The 19,989-nt window shown below is 40.7% G+C and overlaps 1 protein-coding gene across 4 annotated transcripts in view; it reads right to left on the minus strand.

Moving 5' to 3' along the window:
• Positions 1-11,634, minus strand: part of MTM1 (myotubularin 1) — a 42,400-nt gene extending 30,766 nt beyond the window's left edge. For all 4 annotated transcript variants that reach the window (XM_420357.8, XM_004940860.5, XM_040700178.2 and 1 more), the window contains exons 1-3: positions 11,590-11,634; positions 1,528-1,599; positions 498-570 (exon numbers count right to left, since the gene is read on the minus strand). In XM_420357.8, the coding sequence (XP_420357.2) occupies positions 498-570; positions 1,528-1,590 (136 nt within the window). In that variant the 5' untranslated portion in view covers positions 1,591-1,599; positions 11,590-11,634. The remainder of the gene's footprint in view (positions 1-497; positions 571-1,527; positions 1,600-11,589) is intronic.
• Positions 11,635-19,989: the final 8,355 nt, after the last annotated feature.

Below are 19,989 nucleotides of genomic sequence, written 5' to 3' on the forward strand. Positions count from 1 at the left end.
GCAAACAAGTGTGCAGTATTTAAATGCATGCCATGCTGCGTGAAGGAAGCATCACGTTGTACCTATGGTAATCACAACTGGGGCTAAGGTGTTGCACACCACTGTATGAGATATCAACATAATACTGTGTGGCACGTATGTGTGGCATCTTTTGACTTCAAAATGCTGAGATGGATTCATGTCACTAGATACATACTACCTGGCCCACATATAAAATAATTATACATGTTGACTTAGAATTTCTATGCATTAGAGAATCTACTGCATGTGGAAACAGAGATTTCAAAGTCTTAAAAAAATTACTGTTTGCAAAATGTGATAAAAATTCTCAGAAGTGATTACTTGAAAAAACTAATTCATGATATTTTAACATAACTTAAGCCCCAGTCCAAACCATTTCAGATTATGGGAAGAAGCCACTAAAACACACACACACACCCCCATACGCACCAGACTCTCAAGCACATACTACATTAGACAGCGATACAGCCTCATACCTGTAACTCTAGTCTCTCCTGGCAGACGGGGTATTTCTTCACTTTTTTCCCAGTTAGCTCCATCTTTTAGAGTCTAAAGAAAGAGAAGTAGAACAGTAAGCCATATTTTATTTACAATTATTTCAAGTTCCAGATTAAAAAAAAAAATCTTAAATTACTGCACGGGAAAGAAAAGCCTTACCCACAGTAGAAATCGACAAGCAGAACCAAAAGAGGGACACACCCCTATCCTGAACTGCACGTATTAATTATTTAAAGCTTGAATAGCTCTGTCAGATCAGCATGTTTTAGTCTCTTGTTCTCAAGAAACAGTTAAACATATCTGCAGAACATAGGAATTGAATTTCTATACCATTATTTCTCTATGCATTTTCTACATACGATTTTCCAAGTCTGTTAGCTTAAAAATGAAATCACTTAAGCAACGTAATCACAAATGAGTAGACAGTATGTAATAGTTGTGAATTCACACATTCAGTAATCTTTAAGAATGATAAATACATTTGTTTTTGAAGAAGTGTTTGAAAAGCTAAATAAAACTTTTGTTTCTGTTTTCTTGCACACAGGTGGCCTTTTCCTCAGCCACACTAGAAGGCAAACGGGAATGTCATTTAGTTTGCTTTAACATGAGCATTTCCCACTAAAGATCAACATTTTAAAAAAAAGGCCAACCACATGACTAGAAGTAACTGATCAGTTGCAGTTCAGAATGTGTCTCTGCAGCACAGAATTGCCTAAAATTTGCAAGTATACCATAAAATATTTCAGTGTAGAAAGCAAAGATAACAGTAAGTATATTAGAATTGACTTCAAGGAGACTCATAACTTGCATTCCAGAGAGCGTTTCACCCATCCACTCTGACAGATATTTAAACTAGATTACTTCATTAAAGCTTTAGCAAGAAAATTAAGTATATACAATCAGGAAAAATACCAAACAACCATTCAGGTATTCAGTTTTCCATTCATAATCTTCCGTATTTGATCTCTGAGAACCCTGATGTAGACATAATGAAGAAGTTACACTTACTCTTTTAATTGAGGAGCTCTCCAAGGAGTGTGAATTATATTTAGGTGCTGATGATGAGGCCATACTGAGTATCTGATGAGAAAGCATGAATTGGAGAATTAAACTTCCTCTTGGAGTATATACTGCTTACAGGAGCTTCAGGCCTTGGACACCAAAAGCCCCCAGTAACATCTTGCAAGTTAGTATTAATTAAAAAAAAAAAAGCATAATGTCTTGTGATTACAGGCCACTCTACTTAGGAGCACCCAAATCTAAGAAGAAACTCATTAATAGTTCCAGAATCTGTTCTCATACATTCTGACTCAAGCAGCATGCTTCAACTCAGTTGTTTGCATACTATTATTAGTCAAGTCAACAGACATTAGCGTACTTATTTTAAGGTACAGGATACACATGTGAGGAGATGCAATCCATGCGTAGTATTCATATTAAGAGTTTTCATTTATCAAAACACAAACATTTAAAAACAATCTCCCATTTCCTAAAGTGAAACTTCAGTGAGACCAGCAGAAGGGGGAGAGTAAGTCTTCAGGTCAAACACCCTCAACACCTTACAAGAAAATGGCTTTTTTAAAAATGAGATCAACTAGATAGAGTTGCATAATACAGCATTAATCTTCTTTACCATTTCCTGACATTGCACAAGAGATCTCTAGAACATAAATGGGGAAAATTGTCACAGCTGAAGTTACTCCCGACAGTAACTTCATATCACATCACGCTTCCCACTCATTAGGCACACACGGTTCATCAAGCCAAAGTGACAAAGCACAGAACTTTTCAGAGCTATTATTTTGAGGGAGAGCAGCAGTAGGTGATTACAGACTACAATATCATAATACTCCAGCCTAAAATAAGCCCCTTCTCTCCCTGCTATGCAACAAACCAGGTTTGTGCAGATCTCTGCACTGGGACAAGCCAGCCCATGCTCCTTCCCGCATGGCAGCAGGCTCACAGTGACATTACAGCACTCCTGTGCAAGCAATAGCAACAGATGGTACCACAAGACCCAAACAACCTTTGAAGGTACTGCAACAATATGGGAACATTATATTTTTAACATGAAGTGGTTGTTTCGTTCACATTAAGTGAAAAACAGCATGTGAGGCAAAGAGAGGAAGGCACAGAAGTCTGCTGAGCACAGCAGCCCCAGTTCTTCCACAGCAATGCAGCTGTTCTACTGGAGCTCCCGTACACATACACTGAGGCTGCACCAGCAGTGCATGGCAAGCCAGCATAAACAAGCCCTAGAGAAGTGTCTCAGGAAAGATGTGGCTGCCCTGAAGAGACATGCTGCAAAACTGTTATGCAGCCTGCAGTAAGAAGCTGGCAGCCCAGGCTTGCTGCCCACACAGGGATGCAGGTGGCAGCTCTGGCAGGGCCCAGCACTGTCACACAGCCCAGTGCATGGGAGCCCAGCCCGACTGCCCGCTGCCATGTAACACTGCTTCCAATGGCTGCTCACACGGGGAACAGAACAAAGTATTTCAAAAGCCCTCAGCTTCATTCTCTGCTTTCTGCAACATGCGCACTATGCTTTGACCAAACTGTGGCACTACATGCGGCGAGCTTTGCTTCCCTAACATCATGCCTTGCCAGGTGCGTGCTCTGGGTACCACTGGTGCTGCGTGGCATCCTTCCAACCAATTCCTTTGAGCACACTTTCCTGAGAGCATGAACTCACTGACTATCATTTCTATACATTACTTCATTATAGTATTATAATCAATTACTCTGTTTCATTTCCAATGCCTCAGTAATGTAAATTAGACTTATTCAAAGCTAATTAGAGTTGAATAAATATGCACTGGAGGTAAGGTTATCTGTCAGCGTTGTTTCTATTAATTCACTGAATATTCCATTAAAAAATGTTCAACTTAGTTCACTTAGTTCGGCTGCATGAGTGGAAGAATTCTTTCAGCGCTACTTAAGTTTCTCTTTAAAACCAATCACACTTTAAAAGCCCTAAAACTACACAGCATGTGCATAACTAACTACATTGATCTGATTATTTTATTATTATTTTTAAGTAAACTACAGTCAACTAATTTCACTCTTCTCTACATGGCACCTATGAGTCAGCACTGAGAACAGCGCCCACATTTGGCCCTGGTGCAAGGCGCGCCGACATGCCCAGCAGGAGGAGCTGGGCCCAGAATGCAAATGCCCAGGGCTGGGGTCTCAGCCACCCATACCCACAGGGCACTTACTGACCAGGCAGAGCTCCAGGTGATGAATGACTGTGGAGAAAGTGCAACAAACTGAAAGAGAGTAAATTCCATCTTGATATAAAGCAAAAGAAAATAAAGAAGAAAAAAAAAAGCAACATTTTCATGACCAAAGGGCAGGTAGGTAGGGGAAATATTGCCTGTGGAGGTTGCCATGTCCATCTTCAGAGGTTCAAGACCAAGCAGAAAAAAGCTGCGAGTAGTTGGGTCTGATCTCAAAGCTGAGATCTTGGCTTTGAGAGGGGGTTGAATGAGACACCCCTGAAGTCCCTTCCAACCTGAACTACTCTCATTTCACAATTTTCAAGCAACAGACAAGATCAAGATCTCATTTTTAATCTCATATCCATCAAGCAAGAATACACCTACAAAGAGGGGCACTCCTCTGTCTCCCAGGAGCAATCAAGTTTTCAAAAACATTTAAAATGAACATGAAATATTTCCTTTTATATTATCTCTTTTTTTTTTTTTTCTGCCAAGTTGTAGAAACCTTTTCTGGCCACCTGCCCAATATTGTCAAGCACAATTCACAAGCATCCTTCATTTAGCCTTACATCAGCAGCAGCTTTCTCATTATCACAGAGCAGCAGTAGTCCTTCCACACAAGGAATGTCTTGCCATTAGTTTTCCACTCAAACACATTTTATTCCCCAGTAACACTTGTTTATATACTTGCACGAAAGTTGAAAATCACAAACCTCACATTTGCCAGCAGTTGAATAGAATTAAATAACTCTGTAAAATCAAAAACAGTCAGACAACTTTGTGGACAACATTTGCTAGTTACAGTTGATCATCCTCCCTTCAGTCTAGCAACAGCAAGGGGACCAAGCCATTTTACTGGACTTGAACTAATGAACAAAGCTCTGTTAAAACTACCTGAACTCACTACAGTAATACTACCAAGAAATGCAGGCTCCAATCATCTTACAACAACTGAATTCCTTGGGATTTGTAATTCCACTAATTACACAAATTCACATTTGTGCTTCCTTGGGTTCACAGGAATGCAGGCACAACAACACTGGAAAGATCATGTACTGGAGGCCAGATTTTAAGAAGTCAATTCAAGGGTCCAAATCCATATGTGCATAAAGCATCAGACTGCGTTCAAGGAATACAATCCACATTTGTCACAGGATTAACACGAGTATCTGAGGACAAGTAAACTGCATCAAGTAAATTACCGTGAGCACTGCTTTCTGGGTATTTAATATTTTTGACCCTCCATCAACGTATTAATACTCTGGGAGGGAAAAAAAAAAAGCTTTTAAAATTTTTGATTAGTTGAAGCAACAAGAAGTCTGACAACACTGTGTGGAAGCAAGAGTTGGCCTCAATGATCCTTGAGAGTCAAACACAAGAATCATTTGTGTTTCTTAGAAAGAGACTTACCATTAAGGTAAAACCAAATGTTTGACAGAAGGTTTTTAGAAGCATTTTGTACTGTCACAAAAAGGTAATCATGACACAAGAAAACAGCGAGGTTCTCATAAACCTTCTCCAGAGGAAAAAAAAAAAAAAAAAAGAATCTCTGCATCTGGAAGGGCCCTCCTAATCATACAGCTTCAAAATTAACGGAGCCCCTTCACCAACTGCTGTTAAAGCAATTCAGAGAACAATTCAAACATTTCCAGAACAAGTGATATTAGTTATTATCACAACACTCAAAAGTGATGAAGACATTGAGTTATTCATTTAAGGTTTGCAGCGTGCCTGCCAGTTTATATAAAACTGAAGTTACTTTCATACCAAATTGGGAATCAGTTCAAAGAGAAGAAACATAAGATTAGTAAGCTTTTTTTTTTTTTTTAAACAAAACAAAACACTAATTGTATTTGAAGGAAGCATAAGTTAGCATCAACAAATAGAAAAAGACACTTGCACCCTCAATCAAATGGAAGATGCAAAGCATGAAGAAACAGATTTATAATAACAAGGTATGGTCATACTGCTGTATAAAACAAAACTGCTCTCTGTACAGCAGCTTATAGCGTTGGTATGAATACACTGCATTGTGTTTCCCATGCCAAAATCAGAAGCATGAAGTAAAGTCAATATCCTTAAAAGAAAACATCTGTCAGAACCACCACAACTGCAGAGAACAGATGAAATGTAACACACTTGTTTTCAGGAATAACATATAGAACAGTGCAGAACTCCAGGAATTTCTAAGACAGAAGCAAGGTTAAGAGAATCATGAAGTGAGAAGAAAAAAAAAAAAACATTCTAGGTGTGTAAGAAGAAAGGAATAGAAATCCTTAAAAAAATAAAAAATACATTGAAAAAAGTAAAAGAAACAGTGCTGAAAGGTCAAAGTTGCAACAGCATCTAAGTTATCATATCAGAGTCACTGAAATAAGCATCAGCATCTTTAACATTCTTAAACAAGCATTTAATCTAATCAAGTCCACAGCAGTCGTTCATCCCATTGAAGGTTAATAAAGTTTTAGTATTAAATATATACAAGTATACAGAAGTCACAAGAAAGCTTTGCAGCAATGAAGGCAGTTTGCCAGCCACCAGCTCTCCCTATCCAAACAGCCCCCAACCAACCACAGAAATGCTGTGAGATCAAAGTGCCAAAGCCAAGCAACGAGGCCTGTAGAAGTACATACATCTCCTCTGCATGCACTTAACCAGGTATACTGTAGTGCAAAGGAACTCAGCAATGGAAACAAAATCAGACATCTACAAAGCTGAACAAAGCCACACACAAAAAATGTAAGGCAGAGCATTCCAGTATCAAAACATGTTCAAAACATCAAAAATGTTGAAGCCTATTGTTACAGTTATATTATTGACATAAGTCATATTTACACCGATGTACTTGTGGTCAGCAACAAGTAGCTGTTACTTGTTATACCACTTAATCAGAAAGAAAGATCCACATAGCATAAGGAAAACTGACCTACCTGCGAGAAGAATCACTTGAACAGCAACAGGCTCTCTTACACCACTTCAAACAGCATTTACAATTTCTTACTGTCAGAGTTCAGGGGCAGATCATACTTATCTCCCATACATCAACAAAACCCCTTTGGACATCAAGTCATATGCTTCTATCTGCTCTCATTCCAGAGAGGATCACTGCAGTCAGCATGGATTACCAGACCACAGAACTTCCTATTTCTACTTTGCAGTAACAGAGATGGGGTATAAAATCCTTCCAAGTGTAACCTTTCAAGAACAGAGTCTGCAGCCTTTACCCTTCTTTATGATCCTACTGACCTCAGAGCAGATTGTGCCACTAGCAGTTCTTCTCTCTTAATGTCTAAGTGATCTTCCCCATCCGTATGCACTTAGTAAGTCTACATTGCCTAGGGAAAGCATCTGAGCTTTCAAGTCTATTTGAAAGCATTCTCAATTCAAGCTGTAACTAGAACACAAAAAGCATGTCAGCAGTACAAGCCTCAAGGGGATACTGTGCGTGTAGAACGTACAGTAGTGCTCACCCTTCTGCAAGTCAATTTCTAAGTCAGTTAATCAAATTCATCAGTAATGGAATATAAAAGATGGCTGCATTCTCCAGAAGGAAAAAAAAAACAACAAAAACAAAAATGCACCACTTAGAAAAACATCCAAAATCTGAAGCTAACTGTTTGCTAGAAGCAAATAGCCCAGCAGACTCCTCTATCTTTAAGAAAAACGCATTCCAGCATTGCTAATGTTGCCAATTCTGTACTGAAGAGTGAACAGTAAGCTGTACGTCGCATGGTGAAGTGCTACCTTTTTGAAGAATCAGGAAAGGGTTCCTCTCCCTAAAAAGCATTTTCTAGTTCCCTAATATGCCCCATACCTACAAGGGGCAAGCCATTGTCCCATTGTCCCCAATGAACTCAGTGTGAACAGCTGCATAGGAAGAAAAGTCAATAACACAAGCGACTACTAATACTGGAAACAAACCAGCAGCATGCCAGCTGCCTGCACACTCCTGTTCTATAGGCATTGCTACACTATGCAGCTTTGAACACATTTGAATGAAGACCTTGGACAAACAAAAAATAATACCGACAGTTTAGTTACACAAATGGCAGCATCTGGCAAAAAAATTTGCCCCAGCGTTTCCTTAGAGTCAAATTTTGTTAAAAAAAAAAATATATATATATATATATATATATATATATATAAATCATGTAGCTTGTAGAAGCAAGCCAGGTATTGAATAACAGCTGGAGAAAGAAAGAAAGCTGCAATTCTGTCTTGATTGATATTTTTCCTGTCTCTTTGGATTGATCTTTGATTGATATTTTTCCTGTCCTGTCTATTTGAAGGCTTTCTTTATTGTCTTCACCTTTCCTGGAATTAAACTCCCATTCTACTTTCAAAATAATTCATGACTTTCAGCAAGACCTCACATACAAGTTCAAAACATTACTTTTTCTAATTATCAACCCAATTGCTTCCTCCTTTCAAATTACACTAAAAGCATAACTTAAGGTGAAAACCCTGGTTCTTACCCTGGCTAGCATTTTTGCCAGAAAAATTACAAGCTCTCTCAAAGAAAGATGGTACAGTAGGGCAGAAGCCATCAGTAACTAACTCCTCTGCAGATGGACTTCGATCTGTTAGTCAGATATTTCTCATGCTTTATATCACAGCAACAAGGAAAAACAGCACCTACTTCAGTTGTAATAAATAGCATTATTTGCTAAAGCTTGTTTTCTAGCATTTGTTTGAGGTGCATTCCTTGTAAGATATGCCAGCAATTACTTCTACCCTCTCTTACTTGTTCATTGCTTTTCCTGTATTTGTTCTGTGCGTAACGGCTTCCATTTGCTGTGATTTGTCTTCTTTCCTGACTTGTTCTTAATATTTATTCTGGTGACAGATTCTGAAGTGGAGGTTCAGTTATGCGAGCATATGAAAGAAAGCAGTAGCTTCCCCTCTATCCATGAGCTCTGTACAAAAAGCAGCTTTTAAATGTAGCTAGATTAGGTGGAAGAACAGGAGTGTTTTTTTTTTTTTAGGAATCATTTGTCACATTACCTCTAGAATCAACATTACATCTGTAGGGTACTGATGTCAGGAGGCTGATCAGTGGCTTTCTAAACCTACCCAAACTATTTTCTCTACTGTGCATCCCCTGCAAGGAGTGTATACCTCCCACACTGTCAAAAGCTGATGCAGTTGACAGGAATGCCTATGGGATAGCAAACATAGCTTCAAAGTTTTCTGCTAAGGAAATCTTCAGCTGCTCTCTGCTCATTCTTCTTGAAAGATATCCCCTTAGGCCACCATAGCTCCATTGCTAAAGATTTAACTGGTGATTCCACAGGAGAAATGGAAAATTTTACTGTTATACACTGATATACTGTATTAAAATATAGCACTATAATGGAGGAAAGCCTGGAAAGGGGATGTCATTCTAACCGACCTTACTTTGAAAACATGTACAACACCTGACACATCAAAGTCCTTGTCTTCTACCTGCTGTGCCTCTTCTACATGTATTCCTTCTCTGAATACTACACATAATACTATGGAGAAAGTGCCATTCTGAGGTCATCCCTGTTTGAAAAGTAGTAGGCTAAGGGCTTGGATGAAGCCACTCAGCAACAGTTCTTTACCCCACTCCCAAAAAAGGGAAAAATTGGGAGCCCCCTGCCTAAGTCATTCCTTGGGCAGCACCATACTTTTGGGTGTGTTCTTTCTAGCAGCAAGCTGGAGCTTTGCTGGATACAGAAAGATGGATACTTTCATATTTCACACCTGCCTCTGTATGTTATGCATTAATGGTTCCAGTCACACAGCAGACAGCCTCTGGCATACAGCCCTTCCATTCATCATCTGCAACCACCCAGCAAAGATTTACTTTGAAAAACACACATCCTATCTTACACAAAAGCGTAACCTGCTCTTCTTGCAAACACTTTTGTTTTTAGTTTCCCAGAAGCTTCCATGTTTAGTAAGTCATTTCAGTTATAGAAAACAGAGGTGCTTGCTTCAGCGTGCAATGAAAGGGCAATACAGCATTCATCCTTCAACTTTCAAACATCTGACTTTGTGCTGTAGCTGACCCTTGACAGGAGTGCAACAGGTATGAAGACGCTGTTAGAGTTGCCAGAGTACTCCACCTGACACTACTTTTAAAATAACGTCAGAAAGGAAAAAGAAACAAAACAAAACAAACAAACAAAAAAAACCCCACAGAACAGTTGCTACTGAAACATTCTGGAGAAAGCAAACAGTATTTGTTCTTTTTCAGTTTTCTCTTGTGTCAGCAAGTTCGGCATGAAGTTGTTGGAAATGAGAAGAGCTTCTGAATCTTTAAGATAAACAGCTCTGAAATGTCACTAATGGGTAAACACTACATAGACTTTTAACCAACCTTACGTTCCCTAGACGCTTTGGGCATCTTGTTGCACACTCTTAAGCATTTGCTCTGTCATCTGTTTCCAATGAATACTGGCATTTGTTTCTTTTCCCAAATACATTCAGGAAAGAATTTCACATGAAAGGTGATGTGTAACTAGGGGAAATCAGAAGAAATGAACTATGACATAAAACTTATTTCTACACAATTCAAGTTCTTAGCACTATCAATATTGTCTCCTTTAAAGGAGCACCCAGACTGTTAAAGACTTACAGTTAGCTCTCATGAAATGAGCTTTGCCTTCTATATTAATACTAGCCTGGTTAACACTGTAACTCTGCAGATCAGGAATACTTCAGCACTAGGTTGCTCAACCCCAGTGATGTTACAGCCCCTGCCTTCCAAAGGAAGCTTCCAAGAGAAGCACTTGCTGACCAAGCACGGAAAGATAAATGGTGAAAAAAAGGGAAAACTCTGCCCTTCATTAAAAGCACCTCTTCATCCCATCTCTTGTGATTTCTGCCACACAATGAAACTACATACAGCCCCAGAAGTGCATTAAGGCTTGATACGCTTGCTAGCTTTGTTAGCAACTGTACACCTAAACCTCTTTTTAACCATGTAAACCACAAAGAACTCTACCAGGAAAGAGATTTCTACAGTGATAATGTACAAAACCATGAGATATACCCCCTCCAAATCCTGTTAGACAAATGCATGACTGCTAGCAAGCTACAAGCACGGCACTGCCCCAAAATGAGTATCATGTAGTATATCCACAGTACTTTTTAAACATATACAGCTGTGATCAGTGTCTCTCAAGACAAGCCAATACTTGTTCTACAGAACAACCACTGAATACTTCTCAACATCAATACGATCTCAGCACTAGATTCATATACGTTGCCTTCTGCAGGCTCAAGAAAAATGCGGCTTTCTGTAAAAAGAAGAATAGCTGAGACCCTTCTTGCCACCTTAGTGACACATGCATCTGCAAATATACGCACATAGGTATATTTCTCTGTTTTACTCCTACAGCACAAAGATCAGCAAGCGAAAACAACCTGTCATCTCAAGAGTCATTTCTTATTCTGAACCAACTCACAACATTTGCTGTGAAATGGAAGTCACACGCGTCAGAACAAAACTTCAGTCACAAACAGACACTAGAGCAGCTCACAAGTCTGAAATCACACACAGGGCACTCGGGATATTTTCATATCGCGGAGAAGAGAACAGTTACGGTTCAAAGGTACCTCAGAGCTAAATCACGGCGCCCGGCTGCGGCCCACTCGGGCAGGGGCTGCGGGGAGCCGGGTGCAGCCACAGGTGAGCCCTGACAAGAGGAGGCGAGGTGGGCCGAGCCCTGCGGGAGGACGCCGGGCCGGAGCGAAGGCCGAGCGGAGCCCCCGCCGGCGGGCACTGAGAGAGGTGGGGCGGCGAGGGGCCGGTACCGGAGGGGCTGAGGATGCGAGGCCTTGGTCACCGCGCTACCCGGCGCACAACCCCGAGACTTACCACGGCGCTGCTGCTGCCGCCGCCGTCGCCGTCGCGGGCCCGAGTGCGGCGCAGAGCGCGGCCCGCCCACTACGCGCCCGCCCCGCTGGGCAGGGCCGTGCCGTCGCTTCAGCGCGCGGGGGCTGCCGGGAACTGTAGTCCTCGAGGAGCCGCGGGGCCGCCGGGAGCTGTAGTCGCGGAGGGTGGCGCTCGCGACCGGGGGGCGGTGGCTGGAAAGAGTCGGCTGAGGCCGCGCTGTGGGGGAGCTGACCGGAAACGCGTCTTCTCTAGAGGCGATCAGCGGTTGTTGGCGGTCACAGGCATATCCCGTAACACCAGCCTACTGGCTGCAGTGTGGACCTGCGAGCTTTAATAAGCAGGAGCGAGCAGCGGGTGGAAGGAGGTAAACTACTCCTCGCCTTTCTGCAGGTAGTCCTGTCTGTTGTCCTCTAAGACATTCTGACCTCGCCCTTTTAAGTAAAAACTAGACAGAAAATTCACTGATGCAATGTTGAAGCTTTGCTTTGAGCCCATTATGGTATTCCTCAATCAATGTATTGATTTGCATATACATATATATGTATCTGTTTGTCTAGATAAATGTGTGTGCGTGCTCACAGAGGGTCCTTATTTGATCATTCTTTCAAGGTTTCCTTCAGATCACATTTTAAAGTTCTTCTCTGACATTATAAAGATTAAAAAATTGTTTTTGCATTACTCATTTCTGACTCCTGGAACCTAAGAGCACCAAAGGAGCTCTCCAGAGTGGCTTTCAGAAATTTCTTTCCACCAGTTTTGTGCCAGTTTGTTTCCAGACTGGTTGCATCCCTTGCTCTTCTCTGAAAAGACAGTCTAAAGCAGTCTCTTGCCCATATGGCCTTCAGAGGTTGCATCCACTGTACCACATTAATTTGTCAGATCAAATATTCTCCACCCTTGCCCTGCAACCTTGTTCTCTTTTCCTTTCCTGCTCCTCCATTTCTAACCCATCTACAAGATCATTTCTGAAAGCCTTCTTTCATGCCTTTCAACTTTCAGTAGATGGCAACCAGGCCTTGTGAATCCCCAGACAACGTGCCACAACTACAGTGCAAACAACAATTTCCACTCAGGTCTGCCTCCTTACTGTACATTGGTGTGCTCTCCTAGCTAAACTCTTGGTTTGGGACACTATTCTCATGTTACAAATGGTAATTTCACCTTCTGAATGCAGCCATGAGGGCCTCACAAGTCCCACACCCACATGGTGAGATGCTTGTAAGGTGTGAACTGGATGAAGCTTGTTCTGAGTCACCTGACCAATGATTCACCTGATGGCCATTTGGATCTGCAGGAGCATACATTATTTAATTTTTGGGATGTTTTCTGGCTGTCTCTACAATTCTAAGACTGTTCCTCATTCTTTTGTATTGCAGCATATGGTGCCTAGGTCATAATCATCCCAGACAGCATGCAAATACTCCAACCTCCACCCAATCCCTGGACCATCTGGATAAGAACTGGTTAATTGAGAACTCTAATGTCATTTTATGCTCAGCATAGTTAAATAGTGTAGTGTCTTCTCCCACAAGAACTCAGTCTATTACACAATCTACTATATTATCTGCCTGTATGTAATGATCTTTGACTCAGACCTTTTTGTAGTCCTTTATATGACTACGTCAAAATCTGTCAGTATAGCTAAAATTCCCATCTTCTCAAATCTCAGTTACTGCAATATCATTTCCTTTGGCCTTGGAAAATATAACCTTGTCTTGCTCATATCCACTGAGAATGCAGCTACAAAGGCCATTTTTCTTAGTCTGTCATTTTCACCAAGTTATTTCTCTCTTTTCATCTCTCCACTGGCTCAGCCTCCTCTGTCATGTTGATTCTTACTAAGGTGTCTTTAGTTTGAAAGGCCTGATAGCCTGTCTTCACCTTGCTTGCCATTTCCATTTACTTCTGAGGTCTTACTGCAGCTCCCTTCAGCTCATGATGCCACTTTTCACAGCCCACCGTAACATGTTTAAACATCTGCCTCTATATGTTCTTTTGGCTGCCTTTGCTTTCTAGGGATCCTCTAAATGGTCACAAAGTTGCTAATCATTTGTCTTCAATATGTTACTTAAAGCTTCTCTTTCTTGTAATGTCTAATGTACAGTGTCACAATTCTATGTGCTGCCTCTCCTGTCTGTATTCCTCACTTCTCCCATTTCTTTGTTTGACTGTAAAGTGCTTCAGGGCAGGAATCATTTGTATTTACTCTGATCCACAATCCAGGGCTTTGTAGCACTAAGGTAAATACAATAACAAATAATAAATATAATAAATATTCATACAGAATGGAGATGCCAAGGAAAACCTAGGTATTATGAGACTGATGACTGCAGTGTGCAGTTTGGGAGCACAACTATACCTGATAGTAGTATTAACAGATTTTCCCACTATTCTAGAGAGAAGAGGGACAAAAATAAGTGGAAGTGGCTGTTCATCTTTAAATCAAGCCCATAAGTCAAAGTAAAGATGATTTATATCCATCTACCTAGCAAAAATTTTCACTTATAAAATAGTTGTGATAGTTGTTCTGACAAAATATAAAAAACAATGTAGTATTAAATGTATATATTTATGTCCATATGTACACATGTACAATTTTCCCCCCATTCACGAGTTAGATATTATAAACTATACTGTACATCAGTGATTCTTTTGCTGCACCATTTATACCCTTCATTTCCTTTTACTGTCCTTTGTTTGCTAACTTGGTGTTTATTTTTGTCTCTGCTAAATAGACTGCCAGATTTAATTATTTTAAGCTGTACTTTAAGACCTCTTTAACCTATTTCTTTCTAGCTTTTCCCTCAATTAGCCTAATCATTTCTTTATCAAGTAACACATTACCAAATAAAACACCCTAAAGCACCCTAAAAAACATCTGCCCCTTGCTGCTTGACTCACAATAGCAATAAGGTGAGTTATATAAGAGGCCTGTTGTATTTCTGGATCCTGCAAGTCCCAAGGCTGGAAATAGCAATTATATTTTGGGAAGCATTTTCAGAGGCACTGACTGAATGTGCATACTTGTTATTGCTATTGTGAAGACAGGCAGATGCTAGTTTTCAGATACCTAGGTTTTGCGTGCACAGCACTGCTGGTGCCAAATGCTGGCACATGACAACTGGAAGATGTGTACACATATATATGTGTACACACACACACACACACACACACCCCCATGCTATGGCTAGTAGATAAGACTTCTATTAGATGCTGATTTTTTTCTTCAAAGACAGAGGGAAATAATACCAGGCACTTGCTGATTACATACTCAGGTTAAAAAAAGATCACTCACTTTCTTCATGCAAATATTAGAAGCAGTTAGTATATTTTATTTGAAAAGTAGCTGCATTTCAGAGGAAGGCAAATTCATCCTCAGCTATATCATATCTAATTTGCATAGCAAGTAAAAGGTTTTAAAAGCACCATAATGAATTTGGTTGAAAGGAACCAAACAAATGAAGTTGGTAATATCCATTGAATTACCAGAACTATTAGTAGAATTAATTTTAGTACCATTAGAACACTGTCCCAAATTAAGAGAAATAGAAGAAAATCCTCTTAAATTAAATGGCACACAAAGGAATAAGCTTCCAGTGCACTTAAATGTAAATTGCAATAAAAAATGACCTGCTAAATATGTAAATATAGCTCATAAAACAGAAATACCCTTTAGACTAATACCTGTTAAGTGCTTTGCTTTGGTCTGTGTAGAACTGAATTTCTCTGAAGGGCTGAGGTTTCATCCAAATCCCTAAAGAATTCAAGTGATGCAGGGCAGCTGAAACAGCAGCAGCTAAGTGGTTAAAGTTAAAATAACTTGTAAAACTACCATAGTTGCATCAAACAGTTTTATCAGTGTAAAAAACCCTCTGTGTTATGTGGCTCACACCTTCCCTTCTGTTCTTGAGAAGGTTCACACATATACAACTTCAACTACAGTAGCACTGAATCCCTTAGAATTCAGCATATAAGAGTTTTTTAAGCATTATTTTATGTATATCAATTAACACTACATAGGCTGTCAGAACAGAGTTAATCCATACTCGATAAAGAAATAGTCTTTGTTTTACAGTACAAGAGTCACAGCAGCTAATAGAACCATAGAATCATAGAATGGCTTAGGTTGGAAGGGACCTTAAAGATCATCCAATTAGAAACCCCCCCCCCCAGTTACAGGCTGGCTGCCCTCCCAGCTCAGGCTGCCCAGGGCCCACCTAGCCCAGCCCTGGGCACCTCCAGGGGTGGGCATCCATAGCTCTGGGTGCCAGGGCCTCACTGCCCTCTGCGTAACAAATTTCTTCCTAATATCTAATCTGAACTCCCCTTCCTTAGTTTAAAACTATTCCCCCTTGTCCTATTGCTATCAGACTGTGTAAAAAGTCTCTCCTGTTTATAACCTCCCTTTAAGTATCGGAAGACCGCAATGAGGTCATGCCAGAAACTTCTCTTCTCCAAGATGAACAAGCCCAGCTCCCTCAGCCTTTTTCACAGGAGAAAGGCCTTCCAGTGGACCTGCTTCAACAGCTCTGTCTCTCTTATGTTGGGGGCTCCAGGCCTGGACACAGTACTCCAGATGGGACTTCATGAGGGCAGAGCAGAGAGGGACAATCCCATCCCTGTTGAAGAGCACTGGTCTCAAGATGGACCCTAGGAGATACCACTAGTCATCTGGACAGAGAGCTGTTGACCACAACCTTCTGGCTATGATCATCCAGTCAATTCCCTATACAATGAATAGTCTACTCTTTCAATTTATATCTTCCCAATTTAGAGTTAAGAATGTAATGTGAGACCATATCAGAGGCTATCCAGAATTCCAGGTAGATGATATCAGTCACTCTTCCTTTCTCTACTGATGCTGTCACTCCATCATAGAAGGCAATCAGATTGGTCAGGCAATCTGGGTAGGTCAGAAGTCCACAAGCATTCACTGCTCACAGCAACATATTTTTGCATTTTGTAAACACTGTGCTGGCCCCCTCAGCAGCCATTCTCCTTAGAATAGGGGTTACCTTTGAAATTCAGTCAAATTCCAGGCAGTAGACTACAGTGGCTATGCAGCGAAGAATCCTGAGTTCACAGGGCTCAGCAGGGAGCCTGTGGAAAGATGCGCAATGGGAAAGCCCTTCTTCCTCTATAGAAACATGCGTTTATTTATATCAGAATATATTTTTGTTTGATTTTCATGAAAGTGTTTTATATCACATCATCAACAGAAGTGGTTTCTTTTGGCTTCTCCAAAAACTCATGCTGAACTGATGTCAGTTTAATTCAAATTTTCCCCAACTATGTTTTGTAGGGAAAATCGATCTAATCTTGTTATTCTTAAGTGTTACTCTTTATAATGAAAAAAAAAAAAAAACCCTCAACCATAGTCAGTTTGCCTAAATGTATCACAGTGGGTGAGGAGAAATGGGTTTTCTGCTGCAATTTTCTTTCTCATTGTTAGAGGAAATTGCCACTTATTGGCAGGGTTAAAAACAATCTGGCACTCAAGGTGTTAGCAGGAATCCTCATGTGAGCGGTAGCTACAGCCCAACAGACTGAGCTGTTCCATTTATGTGGCTGTGCTTATTCACAGCTATATGAGCAGGAGATAATTGCAGAATGAAACCATTAAGAAACTAATGTACTTTACTTAACCTCAAGTGCGTAAATTACCAAAATCTTTTTCAAAATATTCAGCTTAGGTAAGTACCATCACCCCTTCCCAGGAATACTCAGCATAACTAAGTATGGCTGGAGTGCTAACCAGTAGATACGGCTGTATAATGGGCAACATCAGTAAACTCTGAGGCCATTAAGCAATGGGAAGGGACCCAAGTTTGGCACTTACCTTTTTAGATGGTGCATTAAGGCCTCAGATAATCTGTTCTGACAGCTGCTAGGGCAATAAGGGTTTTCCTGTTATCTTCCATGGGAACAAGTATAATTCCGGTGATACTGAAAGAGCTGTGCTGCCATGGATCAGCTTAGCTGCCCCATCTGTACACTTTGATGTACACATAGGAGAAAATAATTTTATTGTGAAGCAGAATGTCTTCGCTTGTTCTAATGAGTGAAACAAAATCACTGAGACAAGTGTGGTCTTTGGAAGCCCTGAACATCACATCAGATTCTGATATAGGCTGCTGCAAGCAATTAGCAAAGTTTCAAGCAGCCACCTGAAAGAAATAATGGCTTTCATTGGAGTTAACACAGTCATTTCTTCCATGAAGCTTCTTGTGAATAATTCTTGGTGGAAAAATTGTACATGATTTCTTTTCATTTATATTTTAATGCAATTTATTATACAACAGCGACCTCCATTCAAGGTTCAGAAGATCAGAGTACTTACAGTAATCTTCACAGTACTTTGTATCTCCAGCTACAGCTTACATTCACAGCATGAAAAGAATAAGAAATTAATGTACCAAATCAGAAAGTCTCTGTGTGGCAGTCTTAATCTTTGTGTTATTATTTATTAGTAGCACTATGGTAGCATCTAGAGACCAGGGTCTCATTGTGTTGGGCACTGCATAAAACACATAGAGAATATATTTTCTCTGTAGAATAACTTACAGTTTATGTTTGAGGATATGGACAAGAGGTACTACAGCTATCACTACAGCCACAGCCAGAGGCAAAACTCTTTTCAAGCTTATTGTGGATGCTGACACTAGGAATAAAATTACCAACTGACAGACAATTAAAATGAAAACATTATTCTGAGATCAGAGCTCAAGGTGCAATAAGACAAGAAGAGCCTCCCTGTCTGATTTTATGCAAGGCCAAGCATGATTGTAGATGGTATCTTGCTAAACTCTTGGGAACATTAGCCATCCGTAAGGAGCTCAAGAGGTATCAGGCATTTGAACTTCTAAACCAGTCAATCATGGAGATGCCTGCAAGCTAAAGCATCGGGTAAATGGTGGAGCATTTACATATCCCTATGAATTAGATATTAGCTGTCAAAGGGTACACCTGTGTTGGTAGATCTACGTGTGGCTTAGCACATTATAGTGGCTGGAAATGTAGGCATACGAAGGGGCATCTCATGGAAAATCATAAACCAAAAACTTTAGCAAAGATCTGTAGGTTTGAAGCAGAAATAAGACAACACTCACTCTTTAAGACACAGAGGTGGCACTTTCAGAGGGATTGTTGGCAGGAATGTTGGCCAAGAGGAGTGAAACACTCAGGCTTTAGCTCACACCCATGCCCCTCTGGAAGGGAGAGGTGTGCCACATTCCAGGCTGCTAGAAGAACTTGTGCTGAAGGTCAGGGAAACCAATGGCTCACCCTGCACTGTTTACCTGTCGGGCTGCATGCTTTTCCTGGCCAGGATGAGCCAACTGGCTTTGAGGTTGGAAAATGAAGACACCAAGGAACCTGACTCATGGTCAGATTTTGGCTGCTACAGGCTGTACAACCAGCTAATCCTCTCCACTCTGTTAAACAAAGTCCAGACATGCGTACAGCATCTGAGGGTGATACAGACCACTGGCCACGAGACATGGCTACCGGTTCTGCTTAACTACACATGAAAAATCCTGCCGGTGTCTGTCTGCCTCATTAGGTACTTAAATGTCTTTGGGATTTGAGTCCTTAGCCTTTTGTGCTTCACAGTCCCCCACTGCTAAGTGGACATCATAATCTCCCTGAAGGGGCACAGGAAAATATGTATATTTATAAAAGACTGTGAGACTTAAACAGGGGGTTAATGGGAGCCGCCTAGACAAACAGTGCAGCCAGCTAATAGGTGAGAGGGAATAAGAATTTATGGGCTGAGAAGAGGAAGGGAGCACAGGTCCTGGTCTGCAAGTTAATTCTGTTTCCTCCTCTGCCATACAAAGCAGGCAGGGTTGACAAGGAGCAGCGTGTGAACTGGAAACAAAGTGTGTTTCTGCAGCTGGATGGAGTCAAGCGCAGAACTATAGTAGCAAAGAAAAAAGAGATCTCACAACTTTATAGCTTAGGGCTGATTTGCCCTCAGGGAGTGAAAATAGGCTGCCTCAACTCTCTGCCGCCGCCCCATCTTGTCTGTCCCCGCCATTCATCAAAGGCAGCATGGCTGGGATGTGAAACCAAGCTGGGGCAGAACCTTGCTCCCTTTGCTCCTTGAAAGTGGATTAAGGCAACATCAGAACAACCAAAGCATAGCACCCTTTTCTGATACAAATCCAACTTTGAACTTAAAGTGCTGCTTTCTTTCTTTCTTTCTTTCTTTCTTTCTCTCTTTCTTTCTTTCTTTCTTTCTTTCTTTCTTTCTTTCTTTCTTTCTTTCTTTCTTTCTTTCTTTCTTTCTTTCTTTCTTTCTTTCTTTCTTTCTTTCTTTCTTTCGTTCTCTTTCTTTCTTTCTTTCTTTCTTTCTTTCTTTCTTTCTTTCTTTCTTTCTTT

Source organism: Gallus gallus, chromosome 4 (genome assembly GCF_016699485.2).
Source record: "Gallus gallus isolate bGalGal1 chromosome 4, bGalGal1.mat.broiler.GRCg7b, whole genome shotgun sequence".
NCBI classification, from domain to species: Eukaryota; Metazoa; Chordata; class Aves; order Galliformes; family Phasianidae; genus Gallus; species Gallus gallus.